This window comes from Diaporthe citri (assembly GCF_014595645.1).
Source record: "Diaporthe citri strain NFHF-8-4 chromosome Unknown scaffold_12, whole genome shotgun sequence".
NCBI lineage: Eukaryota > Fungi > Ascomycota > Sordariomycetes > Diaporthales > Diaporthaceae > Diaporthe > Diaporthe citri.
Genome location: NW_025064857.1, coordinates 986,795 through 1,002,775, shown reverse-complemented (window position 1 = coordinate 1,002,775; position 15,981 = coordinate 986,795). Strand labels below are relative to the sequence as shown.

The window sequence follows — 15,981 nt, the reverse complement described above, 5'->3', positions numbered from 1 at the left end:
CTCAGCATTAGACCAATCTCTAGAGAAACAGCACGAGAAGCTGAATTGCCATAGAATGGCCGTATGTATATTCAAGGGCAGGGCCTGCCCAATCTCGAACTAAAGTTATGTGCACGTAGAAGAAGAAGCAGCCAAGTTCATATCGAAAGCGATATTACTTGATACCCCTCAATCCCTCAAATCTTGCCGGTACCAGCGCTAGCCTCAATAGCAGCAATCAGCCCATCAGTCCCATCAAGGGTGTAGTCGTACTCAGGCGCGAAGCTGCACTCCTGCGTGATCTCAACGGTGCTGGTCCCGCTCAGGACGTTGCCCTTGTCACAGGCGAAGCCCGGCTCGTCGCTGTCGAGGTTGGTGACGATGGCGCGGTCGACGTTGTCGAAGACGTTGTTCTCCGCGAGCACCTGCGCGCCCATGCGGCTGTTGATGCCCGAGGTGGGGCAGTCCTGGAAGACCGAGTTGAAGATGTGGCCGGTGCCGAAGCGCAGGGAGGGCAGGCGGGAGCCGACGTTGACGAAGCTGTTGTGGTGGTAGGTGATGCGCAGCTTGCCGGTGTCCTGGTCTGCGTTGCTGTCGGAGTGTCCGATCAAGCTCCCCTTTTGCAGTGTCAGCCGATGGTCTATTCGCTTTTGTAATGGTAAGGACCATTCCTTGGGCTTACCTTGAAATGATCGTAGAACTTGGTGTACGACACCTCCAAGTTGTCGGATCCGCGCTTCGCGTCGAAAAGTCCTGTGCATAATGTCAGCATTTTTGACTTCGAATATTCCATGCTCCTGGACGGAAGTCCCGCATGTGCCGGTACTCACCATCGAAGTCGTCCTTGCCGCCAGTCAGGCCGACGGAGAAAAGCTCGCAGTGGTCAACCCAGATCTGGGTGCTCGACTCAACGTCGATGGCATCAGCCTTAGCAGGAGGTGGCCCGATCTTCAGGTTCTGGATGATGATGTTGGTGCTGTCCTTGATCCGGAAGCCTGTGCCGCTGGCTCCGGACTCGGCCCCGACACCAAGCAGCGAGGTGTTGCTGCCGACCTCCAGGGTACCGCAGTCCGCGACCACACCGTCGATCTGCACGACCTTTGCCTCTTCGCCGGCGATGGCGGCCTCGAGGTCAGCGCAGGATGAGACCGTGACAGCCGCTGCTGAGCCGCCGCCCGTCGTTCCGGCGCCGAAGCCGATTGGGCCGACCGCGGTGCCGTTGGACTGCCTCTTGATGGTGTAGGTAGGGAAGGCCGCTGCTGAAGCGAAGAACGCTGTCAGGAGGGCTGCTACTGATGTGGTGGACTTCATAGTGACGGTAAGTGCGATGTTGTGAAATGAATGTGTTTAATGGGGTGGATAGAGAATGAAATGTGAGGTAACGCCTTTGACCTCTTTCGCTTTTCTTCACGGCGAGGAGAGCTGCATTATATCGGCCGTGAAGCTCAACATCGTGGCCTACTGAACGAAAACTCCGAAGTCTTGGAGCCTCCGTTGGTAATCTCAGATAGATTGAGTGTGGCTCTCGTTCCGTCCAGATCTACAATCCGTTCATCCAGTTCCGAATCAATGCTCACACCGAATAACCGCTCTCCTTCCGTGGACGGCGCATGATAGGAGGAAACACATGAGAGCAAAAGCTTGGTTTGCGAAGCGCGGCTGGGCATACTCCTCGGCGAAACGATACGCCCCCACCTAGAGACCGCATACGATGACCTGCATGTGGTCCTTACAGGTCTTGTGCTAATTCAAAGGCTAGCCGAGCTTGGCTTGGAACAACACATTTCCAGCGCACGAGTAGTCTTGAAGTTGTTGTTATGAACACATTTGCCACTGGCACCGGAAGAACATCCAATTAATCGGAGCCCTGCCAGTGTACCATGTTCAATCAATGGTATTGTATGACAAGCAACACAGGGTGTCTTGAATGAGAACGCGACAAGTCCTGCGTGCGAAATCTTCTATGCTTCGTAGATGTATGCGTGATTCAGTAAGTAAAAATGTGGATGCCCCATGATGTAACGACCTGCAAGCTTAAGCATCCTGCCCCCCCAGGTCTCCAAACAAAAAAAGGGGGATGCAGTCGGGCTCGAAGCTCATTGGCGATTCAGAGACGTGAAACAAACTGACGGTTCGGCAGCTCCACTCGGATAAAGTGCCGAGCCTTTGGCGCCCAGCCTCTTGGGAACCTCGCTCAAGTTTCTCCATGGCTGGTTGTCCTCGCCAAGGGAGGAGCCTGTTTGAAAACTGACTTGATTCCCCCTGATAAAACTCCAGCGGGAATCATGAAGGAGCTCTATCATACTTTACTTGGTCAAGATTCGCGCTCAGGACGGACCTTACCTGCCCGGATGCTGGCGAATTGTACTTCCGCGGACATTATTATTGTTGGACTTTGATGGAAATGGAAGTCTTGTCCGTCGTGCAGGTGGGCATCGTTTACGAGAATGGTCCTGTGGTCGATCTTCACCCGCCAGCAAACGGAAGTCGGCCTTTTCAGCAGCAGCGATCTCCCATGGGCAACGGTGATTAATTGATACACGTAAACGAAACCATTGTAAATGCCAGCGAGCAAATCACGGTTGCGGGTTGCATGACGCAGCCACAACCGAAAGGTCAACAGCCAGAGACGTAGCAAAACTTAGTAGTCTGAACTTGTTCAACACAAAGGAGACCTCATGAATGTGTGCTGTGGGCGAAGTCTAGTATCCACCATTCATCACCTCGCATCCATCGCGGCTGACTCTCATCGTAAAACTTTGCTATCATTTTCGGTGGTACAGAAGTAGGTATCATTGACCTCGTGACAGGAAAACATTTATCCACGCCTTGGACTCCAAAAACTCAAGGATCCGTAACGACCATCGATGCCAGATCAAACCTGTCACTGCCTTGGGCCCATCTTCTCCCGGAATCTCCTCCAGTGACACCCTGACGCCCGCCCAGCTTGCACGACTATCAGACGACGTTGATCAACTTCAGGGTCTGAACCGTGTTCTGTGCTCCGGCAAGCGCTGCGGCAAGTGCGCTGCTGTCCTGAGCCTGTCCAGCTTGTGCTTGCTGTGCCTGCTATGCCTGCTGTTCGTCTTGTGCCTGCTGCCCGTCCTGTGCCTGCTGCCCGTCCTGTGCCTGCTGCCCGTCCTGTGCCTTCTGATCATCCTGCGCCTTTTGACCATCTTGTTCCTGCTGTGCGGCTTGGTCCTGTGCGGCTTGGTCCTGTGCGGCTTGGTCCTGTCCGGCCTTCGCGGCACCCGCACCCGCGCCGTTCTGCTGGGCTCCTCCCTTCTGGGCGGCTCCAGCGTTAGCACCACCATTCTTTCCGCCCTTTCCACCGGCCTTGCCACCATTAGCCTTGCCACCTCCGGCGTTGGCGGTACCGTTGGCAGCAGCAGCGCCGGCATTGGCATTCGCGTTTGCGCAGCCCTTCAACGCCTACAGTCGAATCACGTCAGCGCGTCCTCGTGAGACTTCATCTCGTAACCCTCATTGGCCCTGGCCAGGTTCGCATGCCGTCTCTTCCGGAGGGAGGGTGGCCACGACCACCAGCGCCTGGGAGATCATGACGGCCCCGAATATCCAGCCCGTCTGCGGGGTGACGACCTCGGTCGTCTGTCGTTTTCTTTTCTGTGGGAGACAGAGCCAGTTGGCACCACGCTCTGTACGCAAGGCGCACGCGAGTAGACAGACAGGCAGACACGGAATACCACACAAAGAACACAGGCTTGAGCCACCATGTTTCCGTGGTGTGATGCCGCCAGGCGGGAGGATATTCAGAGGCCGGAACTCCGAGGCTAATGAGACGATGGGGTTGGATTAGTTAGGAAAGCAAGAGGGGCACTCACGTCGGCGGCGTTCTGCTGGTTTTGCTTGATGCCACCAGCAAAGTCTGTCTCAAGCTTCGAGACGATATCAAGATCACTAGCTGCTCCCACGAGAGACTGTGCCAGGTTGAGCTCCTCGGCCTGGGCGTTTTGCACCTGGAGAAGTGGAGCACGTCAGCGAGGAGTCCATCGGGTTAAAGCATGGCCGTGGAAATACGCCCGACCAGAGTCATCACACTCACAACTCCGAGTCCATTAATGGCAGCGTTGCCCTGGGGCGCGATGGCCTGGTTGTTCTCGCGCGCCGAGATGCCGGCGTTGACAAAGTCGAGCAGCTGCGACTTGGCGGCGGTGAAGGCGGCGGTGTCGACCGGGTTCTGGCTCACGGCGGCCTTGACCTTCTCGACGCTGGCCTGCTCGCCCGTCTGCAGGTCGATGTTGCTCTGGATGCCGTCGGCCAGGGCCTGTGCGGCGATGCAACCGTCGCCGTCGGCGAAGTTGGCCCGCCTGGCCACGCGCCCGTAGGCCATGGCTGCGAAGACTGCGATGAAAGCTTGGGTGGTCCTCATTTTTGCGCACGAAAGGATTGGATAGAAATTAAAATAGGGGGTATTGTAGAATTGCGTAACTGGAGCAGTGTATGCGCAAAACGAATGTTACGGAATGTCTACAAATCGGCCCTGCCGGTCTTTAATTTGTGGGGCTATTGAAAAGAAAGAACTGGTGGGTGGTGCTGATCCTGAGCAAGCGAGGACAAGCATCGTGGAGAACCCCGGGGATATATAAAATTGTCACGAACAACTCTCCGGTCTATCATACCTTGGGTGGTGCTTAGCCCTCAGGAGTTTCACACCCGATGTGGATGCGAACCGTTTCAATGTTGCTGGACTGACTAGAAAATATCGTTGGTATATAAAACCCGCCTGACATCTGGACTCGAAGTTTAAAGCAAGGGTCTGTGCCCCCTGCAGGTCCCAACGTTGCCTTCTTGCGACTTTTGGGGCAGCAATTCCTAGCGTTTCGGAAATGGTCTGAGGGTCTGCCTACAAGGCGCGCGGGTGCCAGAAGCGATGTCTGCAGAGGGCAGCTTTAAGCTCTCGGTTACGTCTGGACGCCGAGAAAGCTTATTTAAGTCTTCACCCGATCATGAACTGCACGGTTTCGGCCCATCCTTGTTGGTGTATCAAAGCTTGAGTCAAATCCAGCCTGAGTGACCACTGTGCTGTAGGTCAAGAGTGCCGAAAGCAATGCTGTAACCCCTGACTGACAGCGTTGAGACGCCTTTAAGGCAACGTCAAAGAGGCTGAGGCGCCGGCCCTCAATGGGCGCCAACTTGAATCAGACTTCATCCAAAGCATTCCCGTCTTGACTTTTGGGCCCGACTGCGCCTGTCGAAGTGGTATTTCGGCCTGCGGCATTTTTCATCTTTCGTTGGATTGTCTCGGCCGAAGTCAAATCTGTAGTTCACCTTAGACTCAACGCTGGAAAATCGTATCGCACAAATGTCAACACATGTTCGCGATATCACGTTTACGCCCTAACTACTAACAACGCATCTTCAGCTGCAGCTTCGATGTGCTTGTGGATGGAGACCACTGCTCAAGTCTTCCTTGTCAGATGAGACTCGGATGATCGAATACAAGTGCATGAGTCAACATCTGTCGGGCATGAGGAGTCGTGTATCACGAATATTGCATCATGAGAATACTGAGTCCATAGAGTAAGCTTAATACCCGGCAGGACTGTAGAATAGCCTCTGGGCTTAGCAGAGGGGAGCGGGGTAGGATTTAGCAGTGTGACTGATTAGAAGCCTTCCTGATCTCACATGCATTCAGTGAGGACTCGTCACCTGCTCAACTCCCTTGTTGGGCCCTCTCCGAGTACGCACATCACCAACAGTATCCCGTCCCGGTCCCGCCCTCCTCGCTTGTCGGGTTCGCCCTAAAATTCAGGCTACTCTAGTCAGTAGCCTCGTCTCATCCACCGCTCGGACCTTATTATGCCCCTGATCGCACAGATCTTGATGCCTATGTCATTCGAATGGACTGATTCTCGCAGAGTGGCTGCTGAGTACAGGAAGCCGGCATGATTATCAGTGATGGGGTACCTACATGATCCCCAACTGCAGATACTCTGCCGTGTCGAAAGAGATGGTGGGATGGTTTCTCAGCAGCATTAACGCAATTTACGTGTGCTCGTGTCATTGGAAACACGACTCTGTTCCTTTGTACAGATGCTTGTACGTGAGTTTGGTCAACTTATTGCAATGGCCAGGACACTACCACGATGCTGGCGGAACGGTAGGCGCGTTTGACTGATTCTGGGAAGCTATGCTGCGTTCGATGCTTGAAGGATTGGGTTGGAAAGCTTGTCGACGGCCGAAATCACGTGTACCTAAAGTCTGACTGACACGGTTGGCGATTATCAAGAGAAGGATGACGCTGCCTTTCCTGGTCAAAGCTCCCTGACAGTGAGCCCTGGTAAAATTCGCATTGCCGGGCAGCAGGGACGCCAAGTCCAGCCAGATAAGGTCAAACCTGACGGGTCCCACATCATCGCATGCTCTGCTTCCAGCGCTGGGAGTGTTGATGGGGCGCACACTTTGGTGGGAAGGGGAGCGCACATGCATTCCTGGCCAGGCTGGAGACTGAGTTAAGTGCTAAGCACTTTCAGCATTATGACGGAGCACAGAAAACCATGCGGCATGTTTCAGCGAGCGGTCAGCATTTTCCACGACTGAGGATGGGGCTTGACGGGTTCCTAGGTAATTCATCAGATGCGTAAGAGTCATGATCGTCACAGTGTCGGGGACCGCGGTGTCGTTCGCGGCCTCTTCCCGGTCGCGCTTCTGGACGGCGCCCTTGGTCTTGAGGTACTCAAGGGTGTTCTGGGCGATGTCGTCGACGCTGAGGCCGCGCTCGACGGTCAGGGTCTTGTACGAACCGTTTGTTAGCCAATCAAATACAGTACCGCCAAAGGTTCAGACTTTCGAGTAGCAGCTCAAGGGGTGACACGAAGAAGTGGGAGCGTCTGCTTCCACGATCTCTTGCCCGAGCTTGGCCATGATCTCGTCGTTGAGGACCTCGTTGGCCCGGAGGAAAGCCTCGGCCTCGTCGACCGCGGCGGAGGCGTCGGTTACATTGTCAGCCTCCAGCTGGGCCTTGAGGGCGTCGACGACTGCCTGGACCTGGTGTGCCTGCACCTAGTCGGGCTGGGTGCTGACAGGCGAGGCCAGGGCACAGTAGGCCTTTAGGAGGGCCAAGAGAAGGGGTTGCCGTTGGGAAGCATCTTGTGACAGTCGAGGTGATGTCAGTGGATTTGTCCGTGTTTGCGTGCTGCAGTGCTCGACGACTGAGCGAGAGGTGTAGTGAAAGTGGAAGTGGAGCAGGCAGTGGCCAGAAAGGAATTGAGAAGATGTGGTGAATTGGAAACCCAGAGAATCAGTGGCTGCACGTTCAACACAGAAAAGGAATAAATCAATCCCTAGCTCCACTGCATGGCTGCAGGGGACAACCAAAGCCTACGTGGCGACGTCTGAGCTTCAGATGATAGCAAGTTCGGTAATGGCCAGTACGTACTGGCTTCGCATGCAGTCTGATACAGATCAGTTGAAAGCTTGGGATTCACCCCAGAATAGGGCCTTGTCACGCCCGCGTTCTCACAGCAGATGCCCCGTCCGACTGCTAAAGCTTTTGTTGCTTTCTAAGTACAGTTTAGGCTACACTATTGTTGCTCGACCATGGCTGGCTACTAAGACTCCTTAAAGAGCCAAGAGCTTCTTGCCGCTAAGTTTCTCAAGGCCGTGGCATTTAGTATGACACCGTCCTTAGTACATTGTACATAGCTGCCTTGTACATCGGCTTCCGTTGGCTGGAGCGTTGTTTAGGACCAAATCTGGGATGACCGGTTTTTATCGACGAGCCATGAGAACTGTCGTATTCAAGTCGTTACGAGATGTGGCCATTTGAGTACTCTCTGCCATAGCTTGAAGGCCTCTTCTCCTATTTTGAACAAGTGGTCTTTGAGACGCCGTTCAGAAAACACCAATTCGGGATTCTCGATGAGTATTTGTTAATCAGAGCTAACCGACATGGCGATAAAGTAACTTGTTGCGCATAATACTGATCTAAGTGATCTCGTTTTTAAAAGTACACATATGCTTCTTAAGCAGTATGCATCCAGTCCCTTCATACAGTGGTAAACGCTTAAAAACCCAGCATTTTTCTTTTTTAAAAAGAAAACAAGAAATACAATGCCGATAGCCGTAGGTTTTAAACACAATTATCTATGGCGTGTGTCCCAGAAAACAGTGACAGCCTTGTGACAGCCGCACAGACGAGGCTAGCAAGAACCGCTTCTGGCGGCGCTATAGACCGTCGACACAAGTGGCCCAAGACTAATAGTCGGGCAATCACTCATACGAAGAAGACTACAATAGTCTCGACGCGATCCCTCTATGAAATGTGACAATCCCACATATGGAGTTCCAGCCGATACTGGTCTAACCTGTTTGTACATCAGAAATATTCATCCGTGCTGCATTGACCCAGGCGTAGTTTGGAAGCCAACACTAGAAACTAGTCATCTCGTATGGAAAGAGAGAAAAGCTAATGTCAATAGCACACAGCTCATGTGTATGAGACATTCATCGGGGAACCCAAGAGGCACTTGAATTCAAGGTTGCAAGCGATAAATGTGAGATGGCATCATGTTATATTGCCTTGAAAAAGATTATAAACTCCGAATTTAACTCCAGCCCCATCATGCTATATGCACCACCCAAATGCTCGCCCAGGCAGGTGTCAAGCTCCTCAATGAATGATTCCTCCGATCCATAAGAGGACCCGCTACAAAAGAAACTACCGCCCCAGGAGGGTATCAACCTTTCCGCCCCGTAGACCCTCAAAACCACAGTCCCATTTACACGCCAGAGTCGTCATCGGTAACGGAGTACTGAGCCGCGTACGCGTCCCAGGCGTCGCACGTGGCCTCGAGGCTGTCGTAGTCGATCAGGTCGGTGACCTCGTCCTGGCGGACGATCCACTGCATGGCGAAGCCCTCGGACGTGTGCCAGCCGATGTGGCAGTGCATGAGCCAGGCGCCCGGGTTGTCGGTCTTGAAGGCGAGGACGAGGTAGCCGCTCGCGGGCAGCATGGCCGTGTCGCGGCGGGGAGGGTTGTCGAGGTTCAGCGCGGTGGTGCCCGAGGTGTAGGTCCCCGAGCCCTGGGCGAGCACGAAGAAGTCGAAGCCGTGCAGGTGGATGGGGTGCGGGACGGCGAGGGTCGTCTCGATGATGACGTAGGCCCACTCGTCCTTGCCGTTGAGGGTCACCACCGCGGAGCTGTTGTCCCAGGATGTGGTGCCGTTGTAGATCTGCGCCAGGGTCGGGTTGGCCCACTTGACCTCCATGGTCGTCGAGTTCAGGTACCAGCGGAAGTAGCCGTCGTCGTTTTTGGACACCGTGGCGGCCTCGTCGATGTCCCAGGTGGAGCCCGAGACGGTCTTGGAGAGGCAGGGGACGAGCGTGGAGACGTGCTCGTCGTCGCAGGAGTCAGTGTAGTCGTAGGCGGTCGTGGATGGGGTGGACACGGTGGTGCCGTAGGAGATTATCCCCTTGATGTTGTCGGCGTTGTCGTTGTCGGAACAGGCTGTCTGGGGGATGGCGCGCATCCAGAAGTCGGTAGCGATATCAGTCATGCCCTCGGTGTAGATGATAATGTCGTAGCGCTGACCAATGCCGATGCTGAGCGTGGTGGTGTTGTAAGGCACAATTGGAACGAGGTCCATGGCAATGACACCGATTGTGTGGTTGTCAATGGAGAACTTCCAGTGGGTGTCGACAGCGGCGTTCACCAATCGCATGCGGTAGCTGGTTCCCTCAGTGAGGGTGGTGCTCCAGCGGTGACCGGTCTGGTCGGCGTCACCATCGTCACCGTAGACGTTGGTGCCGTTGAGCAGACCAGTGTCGAGCGTAATAGGGCCATGTATCTCGGTAGAGATGTAGAGCTCGTCAACGGTGGAGTGGTCCCAGTCGTTGAGGAACATGTGGCCGAGATCCTCGTCGTAGTTGGCAGAGGCAGGTCCGTTGATGAGGATTCCACCAAAGACGCCCTCCCAAGCTTGCAGGGCGAAGTGGGAGTGGTACCATGTCGACCCGTACTGAGTCGCCCTCCACTCATAGGTGATAGAAGACCCGGGTGGTGTGGGACATTGGGTGATGGAGACGACACCGTCATTCTGGACCGTGTAGTTTTGTCGGATACCGTGGAAGTGAATTGACGTCCCGTTGGTGCTTTGGGTGAGCGAGTTCGTCACATGGATCTTGAAGTAGTCACCCCAGTCTCCGTAGAGGGTTGGTCCGGGAATTGACCCGTTGATGGCCATAGCATAGCGCGAAACGCCATCGGGGGAGACAGTTGGGTCTGACAACTCGAGCTGTGATGATGAATTAATTAGTACGGCCTCGGAGAAAAGGTGGTTCGGGGGAAAGAAAATCGTACCCAGTATTCTCGAGTGACACCGGTGTCAGGAACGATGTTGTACCAGTCGGTGCTGAGATCGTAGTCACACCATGTAGAGCGAGTGGAAGCTGTGTTACCGTCACATGCGGCTCGGGGCAAGAGTGCAGAGTCGAGAGGGTTTGCGACGGCCAAGCCAACCAGAGAGGTGGCAACGGCCAGGGAGGACAGCATGTTGGAAATGAGAGACAGGGAAAAGAGTGTGTGAGGGATAGAGAGAAGCAGAAGGGAGACAAGGAAAAAACAATCAACCACAGAGAATGAGGGTTGTTGCTGAGGAGCGGTGATGATGGCGATGATGATGAACACATACTTGCTGTGGTGGAATCGAGTCACTAGATATATGTCCTACCTAGACACTAGATACACCTCTGCTCGGCGCTCCATCTGTGCTCGGCCGACAATGATGCCTGAATGTTTACTCCTGATTCTGGCTTTGCTATTCTCGTCCGAACCATCACCGGGAATTGGGGGTGGGCGGAGGAATTACTCGCAACACACCCATGGCGTGACCCACACTAAAATTCAGGATGGCTATTCGCACTTGAGGCTCATGCTCCCGCGTCTCTCGCTTAGGATCCGTGCACATGATTTTCTAGGCTGGACCATAGTGGACCCCCGCCACATCCCGATGGCAATGTTGAAATCAAGCCTTGGGGAACTAACACCATTGCACTACTCACTCAATGGTGAATCCTTGATCGAATGTTCTTAGTGTCGGGTTCCCGCCGCTCGGGATTGTGTAGTATGCTCATGCCCCCAATGTTCCAAGTTTGAACTATCAACGGTGATCGAGAAACTCGACTTTCGAAAGACAATTCCCTTTTCGCCCTCGTTGTTTATGCTGCACGAAAAAGATGTCCATGTGATTTTGTGGATCGATTAAGGATGGTATGGCCACAATGCCTTCCACTCTAAGTGCGCGCATCCATGGGCGGCAGGGAGCGCATGAAGCTGTCAGGGGTTGGGCGAATGCTTTACCCAGGATTGGCCGGTGCTCGAAACAGTTGAGAAGAGATGAAGGCTTAAACGGCATGCAACATGTACGCCTGCATTCAGGTGTCCTGCTATGAAAACAAGGCTGGGTTAAGGAGGTAGTCCCCCCACACTGTCAAAAATCTATACAGGGCCGGTTGAGCCGCCAAGTGCAGGTGGACGCCCACCCGTATCCATCAACTCAAAATAAGGTTGCCTTGTCGGGATTCACGGGAAGGATGCGCTGGCCATCCGGTCATGATTTTCAGTCGATCTTCCGTCCTACCGCAGCGCCCCGCAATTTTAAACATGATTATTTTGGAGGCTCAAGTCGAAGCGTGCCACGGCAGTTCAGATTAGGTTTTCAATGACCGAATCTTGGTCCATTGATCCTTGCTGACTGAGGGATTCATTCACCTATCGAATTGTGATGTTCGACTTTGATGTTGGACTAGCAAACCGTGCCGCGTATTACATGTCAACGTGCAGTCTAGCCCTGCATGTGGCACGCGTACAACAGACCACGAGGTGCTGATCTTCGTAATGGCGGCTGTATGCGCAACATAGGACCACGTGCAACGCACACGTTCAGCTCTACGTACAGACGCTAGGCCCAATCCACCCCATCACAATGCCCCATGCTGCAAACTGACATGCTATTTTTGTTTCAGGCCCGGGGCATTCGGCGGTGGTTTACCGACTGGGTTCTACCTTGAGGCTCCAGAGACACATTCCGTGGTTGCAGTCCTGTTCTAGACTCTTAACCCGTTGAGGTGAGGCTCGGATGGGGTCAAGCATCGCCCTGTGGGTCGCGCCAAGCATTTTGCTCTCCCGCTCCCGCTATGACGGATCGCGTAGGGATCTGCAAGGGATGCTTGCGCGTTGTGCTTGCGACGAGTCAGCCACCTAGGCGTCATCCCTATCATGGATCCGCCTACCGATCTCCCATGGGGGCAGAAAACCCAAGTTTATTCTATGTGATCGGCGACTCGGACGTCGGCCATTATCCTCCGGAATGTGGGAGGCATGAAAATAGCAGCTGGATGACCATGTCATTCGTCCAAGGCTGTGAGTGAGGCTTTGCCAGTTGCGTATTGTTCGCTAGATATATGACTTCAGTAGACGCCTGACGAGGCCTGCCGTCCTGCTTCACATCACCAACGCCTCGTTGTTCCACCTACTTGTCTCCCCCGATCCTTTCATTACTGCCTCGATTTCCCCTCACATTCTCTAACTAACGCTCTTTACAAACCAATAATCTGAAGGCAGGACGCATATTGAGGGCGGCCCAATCATCCCATTTCCTCATTCTTTATTCATTCCCACAATGTCCAAGATCATCACGGCTATCGCCGCCCTGTCGGCCGCCTTTGTCGGCGCGACAGCTCGTCCCAGCACTCTGCAGAGCCGCGCCACATCCAGCAATTTCAGTTTCTTTGCCTACGGATCCGATACAGACAGTGCCATCGGTGGCTATCCGATCTTCTACAACGAGGGTAAAGACGACCACTCTCCCCCACTTCTAGAGACACCACGTAGACACAAGACTGATCCATAATTTCCAGGATTTGCCTACATCGCCAACCCCGCGAAGGTGAACTACACCGACAAATATGTCCTCTTCAGTAAGATCACCCAATGAGTAAACACCACGACCCCCGTTCACCGCTGACACGGCATGACAGCCCAAGGCACAGATGACACGACCCAGTGGGTGGCCAGCCCGCTGACGACCAGCAACACCACCTGGACCGAGTCCCTCTTCTATGTCCCAACCCCCTACGGCCCCACCGGCTTCTACAAGTCGGGCATCAGCAACGTGACCGAGTCCAGCATAGTCACCACGGGCTTCACCTTCTACGGCACGACCGCCATGCTCAAGCTCGATGGCACCCTCTACACCGAGTGGTACGCGGTGGAGACCAGCATCGACGGCCTGTGGAGCGTCGGCTGGAACGCTACCGGTGCCGGCGTGACGGATGCCGAGCTCATCACTGTGAGGAAGGTCAACCCGCCCAACGTCGACTACCCTAGCGACGAACAGAGTGACCAGCTAGATGAAGAGAGGGTACTGGGTAGTTAGGCGAAGAGCCGTAGGATGTGGGCTGAGCTCTCCAGCTTTCAGCATGATTCCCACACGGCGACGGAGTTGATTCATTCATGCGGATTCTTCAGAGGGTATATGACAGGGTATGGTTTTGGATGCAATGTACTTCGAAATTCACATAAAACATATCCAGATGGGAGCGATCCTTGTTGCCGTGCAGCGATAATTACCACGGGTTCCAGATTGGGGCGAACTCATTTGCGTTTACGCGAGTTGCCAACTTTCTTTCCAATGTGACATGCGTGTGTTCCAAAGAAGGCATATCCCAGAAAATACAAAGTTTCATTTTTTCCCCTGTGTCTGGAAGGGCGAGGGCGAGGACTGCAATGGTGGTCTGAGATGATAGAGTTGCCGGGCATCAAGAGGCACTGACCAAGGGGGCAGGTCCAAAAAAAAACGGCAGAAGCCCGAATCAATGCGTTCCGCGTACAATCTGACCAGCCGTTGCACCCGGTCACAATTCGTCCGATAGTTGTCCTGTCAGGCGGAGGCCGCCTCCCTGCGGGATAGACGCAAGGATTTCCGGTCTCATGCAGATCTGGTGGGTATAGTCAGCCGCCTGCATACTACGTAGATGCGGTGGTGCCCCTGCCAAAGCCCAGGAGTGCCGCAGCGCGTGCAGCAGCACCCCGTGCATAAGCCACAGCCCGCTGGCACCCAACGTATGCAACAATGCACCTGGGAGCCTGCGTTCCCCGGAACCAGCTGCCTCGCTCCGCGTCAGCTGCCTCGCAATTGAGTCCACGCGGTACAGGACCTCGGGGGGGTGATCTTCTCCGAGACGCACGACCTATGTGCCATGCGGGCCAAGCCACCACGGCACAAGCCATGCCTGAGGCCCCTTCACGTCTCAAAAACAAACCCAAGTAGATGAAAAGCCGACGTTTCCTATGGAGCATATCCGTGGATCCGAACCTGCCCGTCCGCGGACTACGGCCTCTTCGTAATCGTCGTATTCCGACTGCTAACATTGACCGAACCGGTCCGCGCGGCCACCTGAATTGAAGCGAGGGCTCAATAGCGACAAAGCATGTTCGCTCGATCAGCTGGACATTTTTATTCCCAGCCGCAGATGGTATCGTGATCCAATGGGTAGTGGTATGCTCCCGCAAGATCCGCGTCGTGGGGGACCCGGGTGTTGTAGCATGGAAGGAGGGGGTGTAGACCTAACCGAATGCTTATTCTGAAAGTTTGAAAGTATGGACGAGCTCAGTGTATGCATGCAGGAGACCGGATCTGTTGGAATGAAACATGCCCGTTTGCTGGGAACAAATGAAATATTCTGTGTACGAGAAATGTACAAACTGATTACTCTGCAGAGTCTGTAATGCTGGATTGTTTACGTTCGAGGACATAGGGCGCATGTCCATCTTGATCATTACTTTCAGAATGTGTTAAGTTTGATTCCACTGTGTGGAGGTGTGCAGCCTTGCTATCAGTTTAGATTGCGAAACTGCTTTTCAATTTTAGCACATACGGATTTGGTCTGTAATCACAGACCATATGTACTGCAATGTGCAACTCTTCGGTTGATGACGAGCCAAATACAAGCTAAAATCTATGGTGTCCTCAAATGAATATGCAGCCACATTTGACATCCCTTTCTTCTGCTTCAACTCATCTTTCAGACTGAAGAATCCCTTGTTCTTCCACGATCCTATGAGGATACAATTGATCTAGCTCCAGCTTTGAGGAGCAAAGGAGAGACCACAAGGCCATTTCGTCTACTAGTGGTGGAATATTAAAATTAATGTTGATATTGCAATGAGCAAAGATAAGCTAAACAGGATAATGATGCTACCATTAAATTTCTTCTTAGTAATTACTCTATAATTAAAGTGGATCTTAATCATTGTGGTCTAGTGTGTGAGACAAAGGAGCCGAGAGGATGACTGCAGAGCTGACTGCAGTTGCCCTCGGAGAACTGCAGCTCGCACCACTTATTGTACCAATAAGTGCATGTCATCTGTAAAGATGGCCTGAGTTCCCGATGATCTCACACGGAAAGCACCAGACTTGCCCACTTTTCCGTACGCGAGGGCACAAAAAGGAAGACCGGTGAGTCGCATCACAATGATTCATAATATATCATATAAAGGAAAAGCAGTATATGAGGCAATCGAGTAGCTTCTGGATCGTGGGTTACAGCCGTTGTGTCACGTATACTTTTCACTCTAGGGCTTGTAGGCGGACCCGCCCGGTGATGGGCGAGCCCTGTCATTGTTTGATCTTTTGGTCTGCAGAGGCACTGGTACGGCAGGCAACTACCTCTGACACCGTCATTCGAAGGTTACCTAGGTCATTCGACAGCTTGGCAATTCGGAAGATGTTCGGGCGAGGCAGAAGATCAACAGGATGTGGATAACCCGATCATAAACTGTACTTGGAAGGAGATTTCGTATGTCGGGAAAAGTTATAAATTGGCGCTGATTTCCCACTCGGTTCATCAAAGGGTGCCCCATCGTAGTAAAGCATAGACATCAGACACATCTATCCTTTTTCACAGGGGGCTGCCTCTTATTTCCTATAAAGATTACTCTGTTCCTTTTACGCTGTCAGCAACTTTCCAAATCGAGCACCC

At 53.5% G+C, this 15,981-nt stretch overlaps 5 protein-coding genes across 5 annotated transcripts; 1 reads left to right on the top strand and 4 right to left on the bottom strand.

Moving 5' to 3' along the window:
* Positions 1-176: 176 nt before the first annotated feature.
* INS49_004568 (uncharacterized protein) lies at positions 177-1,290 on the bottom strand (the record flags this gene model as incomplete). Its single annotated transcript, XM_043165357.1, has 3 exons — positions 177-596; positions 662-732; positions 810-1,290. 3 exons carry the CDS (start codon positions 1,288-1,290, stop codon positions 177-179), a joined length of 972 nt encoding a protein of 323 aa, XP_043018072.1.
* A 1,758-nt stretch (positions 1,291-3,048) lies between these two features.
* INS49_004567 (uncharacterized protein) lies at positions 3,049-4,369 on the bottom strand (the record flags this gene model as incomplete). Its single annotated transcript, XM_043165356.1, has 3 exons — positions 3,049-3,411; positions 3,822-3,956; positions 4,043-4,369. The coding sequence occupies 3 exons, from the start codon at positions 4,367-4,369 to the stop codon at positions 3,049-3,051; spliced, it is 825 nt and encodes a 274-aa protein (XP_043018071.1).
* A 2,090-nt stretch (positions 4,370-6,459) lies between these two features.
* On the bottom strand, positions 6,460-7,892 carry INS49_004566 (uncharacterized protein; the record flags this gene model as incomplete). Its single annotated transcript, XM_043165355.1, has 3 exons — positions 6,460-6,732; positions 6,787-6,987; positions 7,887-7,892. 3 exons carry the CDS (start codon positions 7,890-7,892, stop codon positions 6,460-6,462), a joined length of 480 nt encoding a protein of 159 aa, XP_043018070.1.
* Positions 7,893-8,720: 828 nt separating this feature from the next.
* On the bottom strand, positions 8,721-10,492 carry INS49_004565 (uncharacterized protein; the record flags this gene model as incomplete). The annotated part of the gene is made up of 2 exons (XM_043165354.1): positions 8,721-10,235; positions 10,301-10,492. 2 exons carry the CDS (start codon positions 10,490-10,492, stop codon positions 8,721-8,723), a joined length of 1,707 nt encoding a protein of 568 aa, XP_043018069.1.
* A 2,128-nt stretch (positions 10,493-12,620) lies between these two features.
* Positions 12,621-13,376, top strand: INS49_004564 (uncharacterized protein; the record flags this gene model as incomplete). The annotated part of the gene is made up of 3 exons (XM_043165353.1): positions 12,621-12,789; positions 12,859-12,918; positions 12,979-13,376. 3 exons carry the CDS (start codon positions 12,621-12,623, stop codon positions 13,374-13,376), a joined length of 627 nt encoding a protein of 208 aa, XP_043018068.1.
* Positions 13,377-15,981: the final 2,605 nt, after the last annotated feature.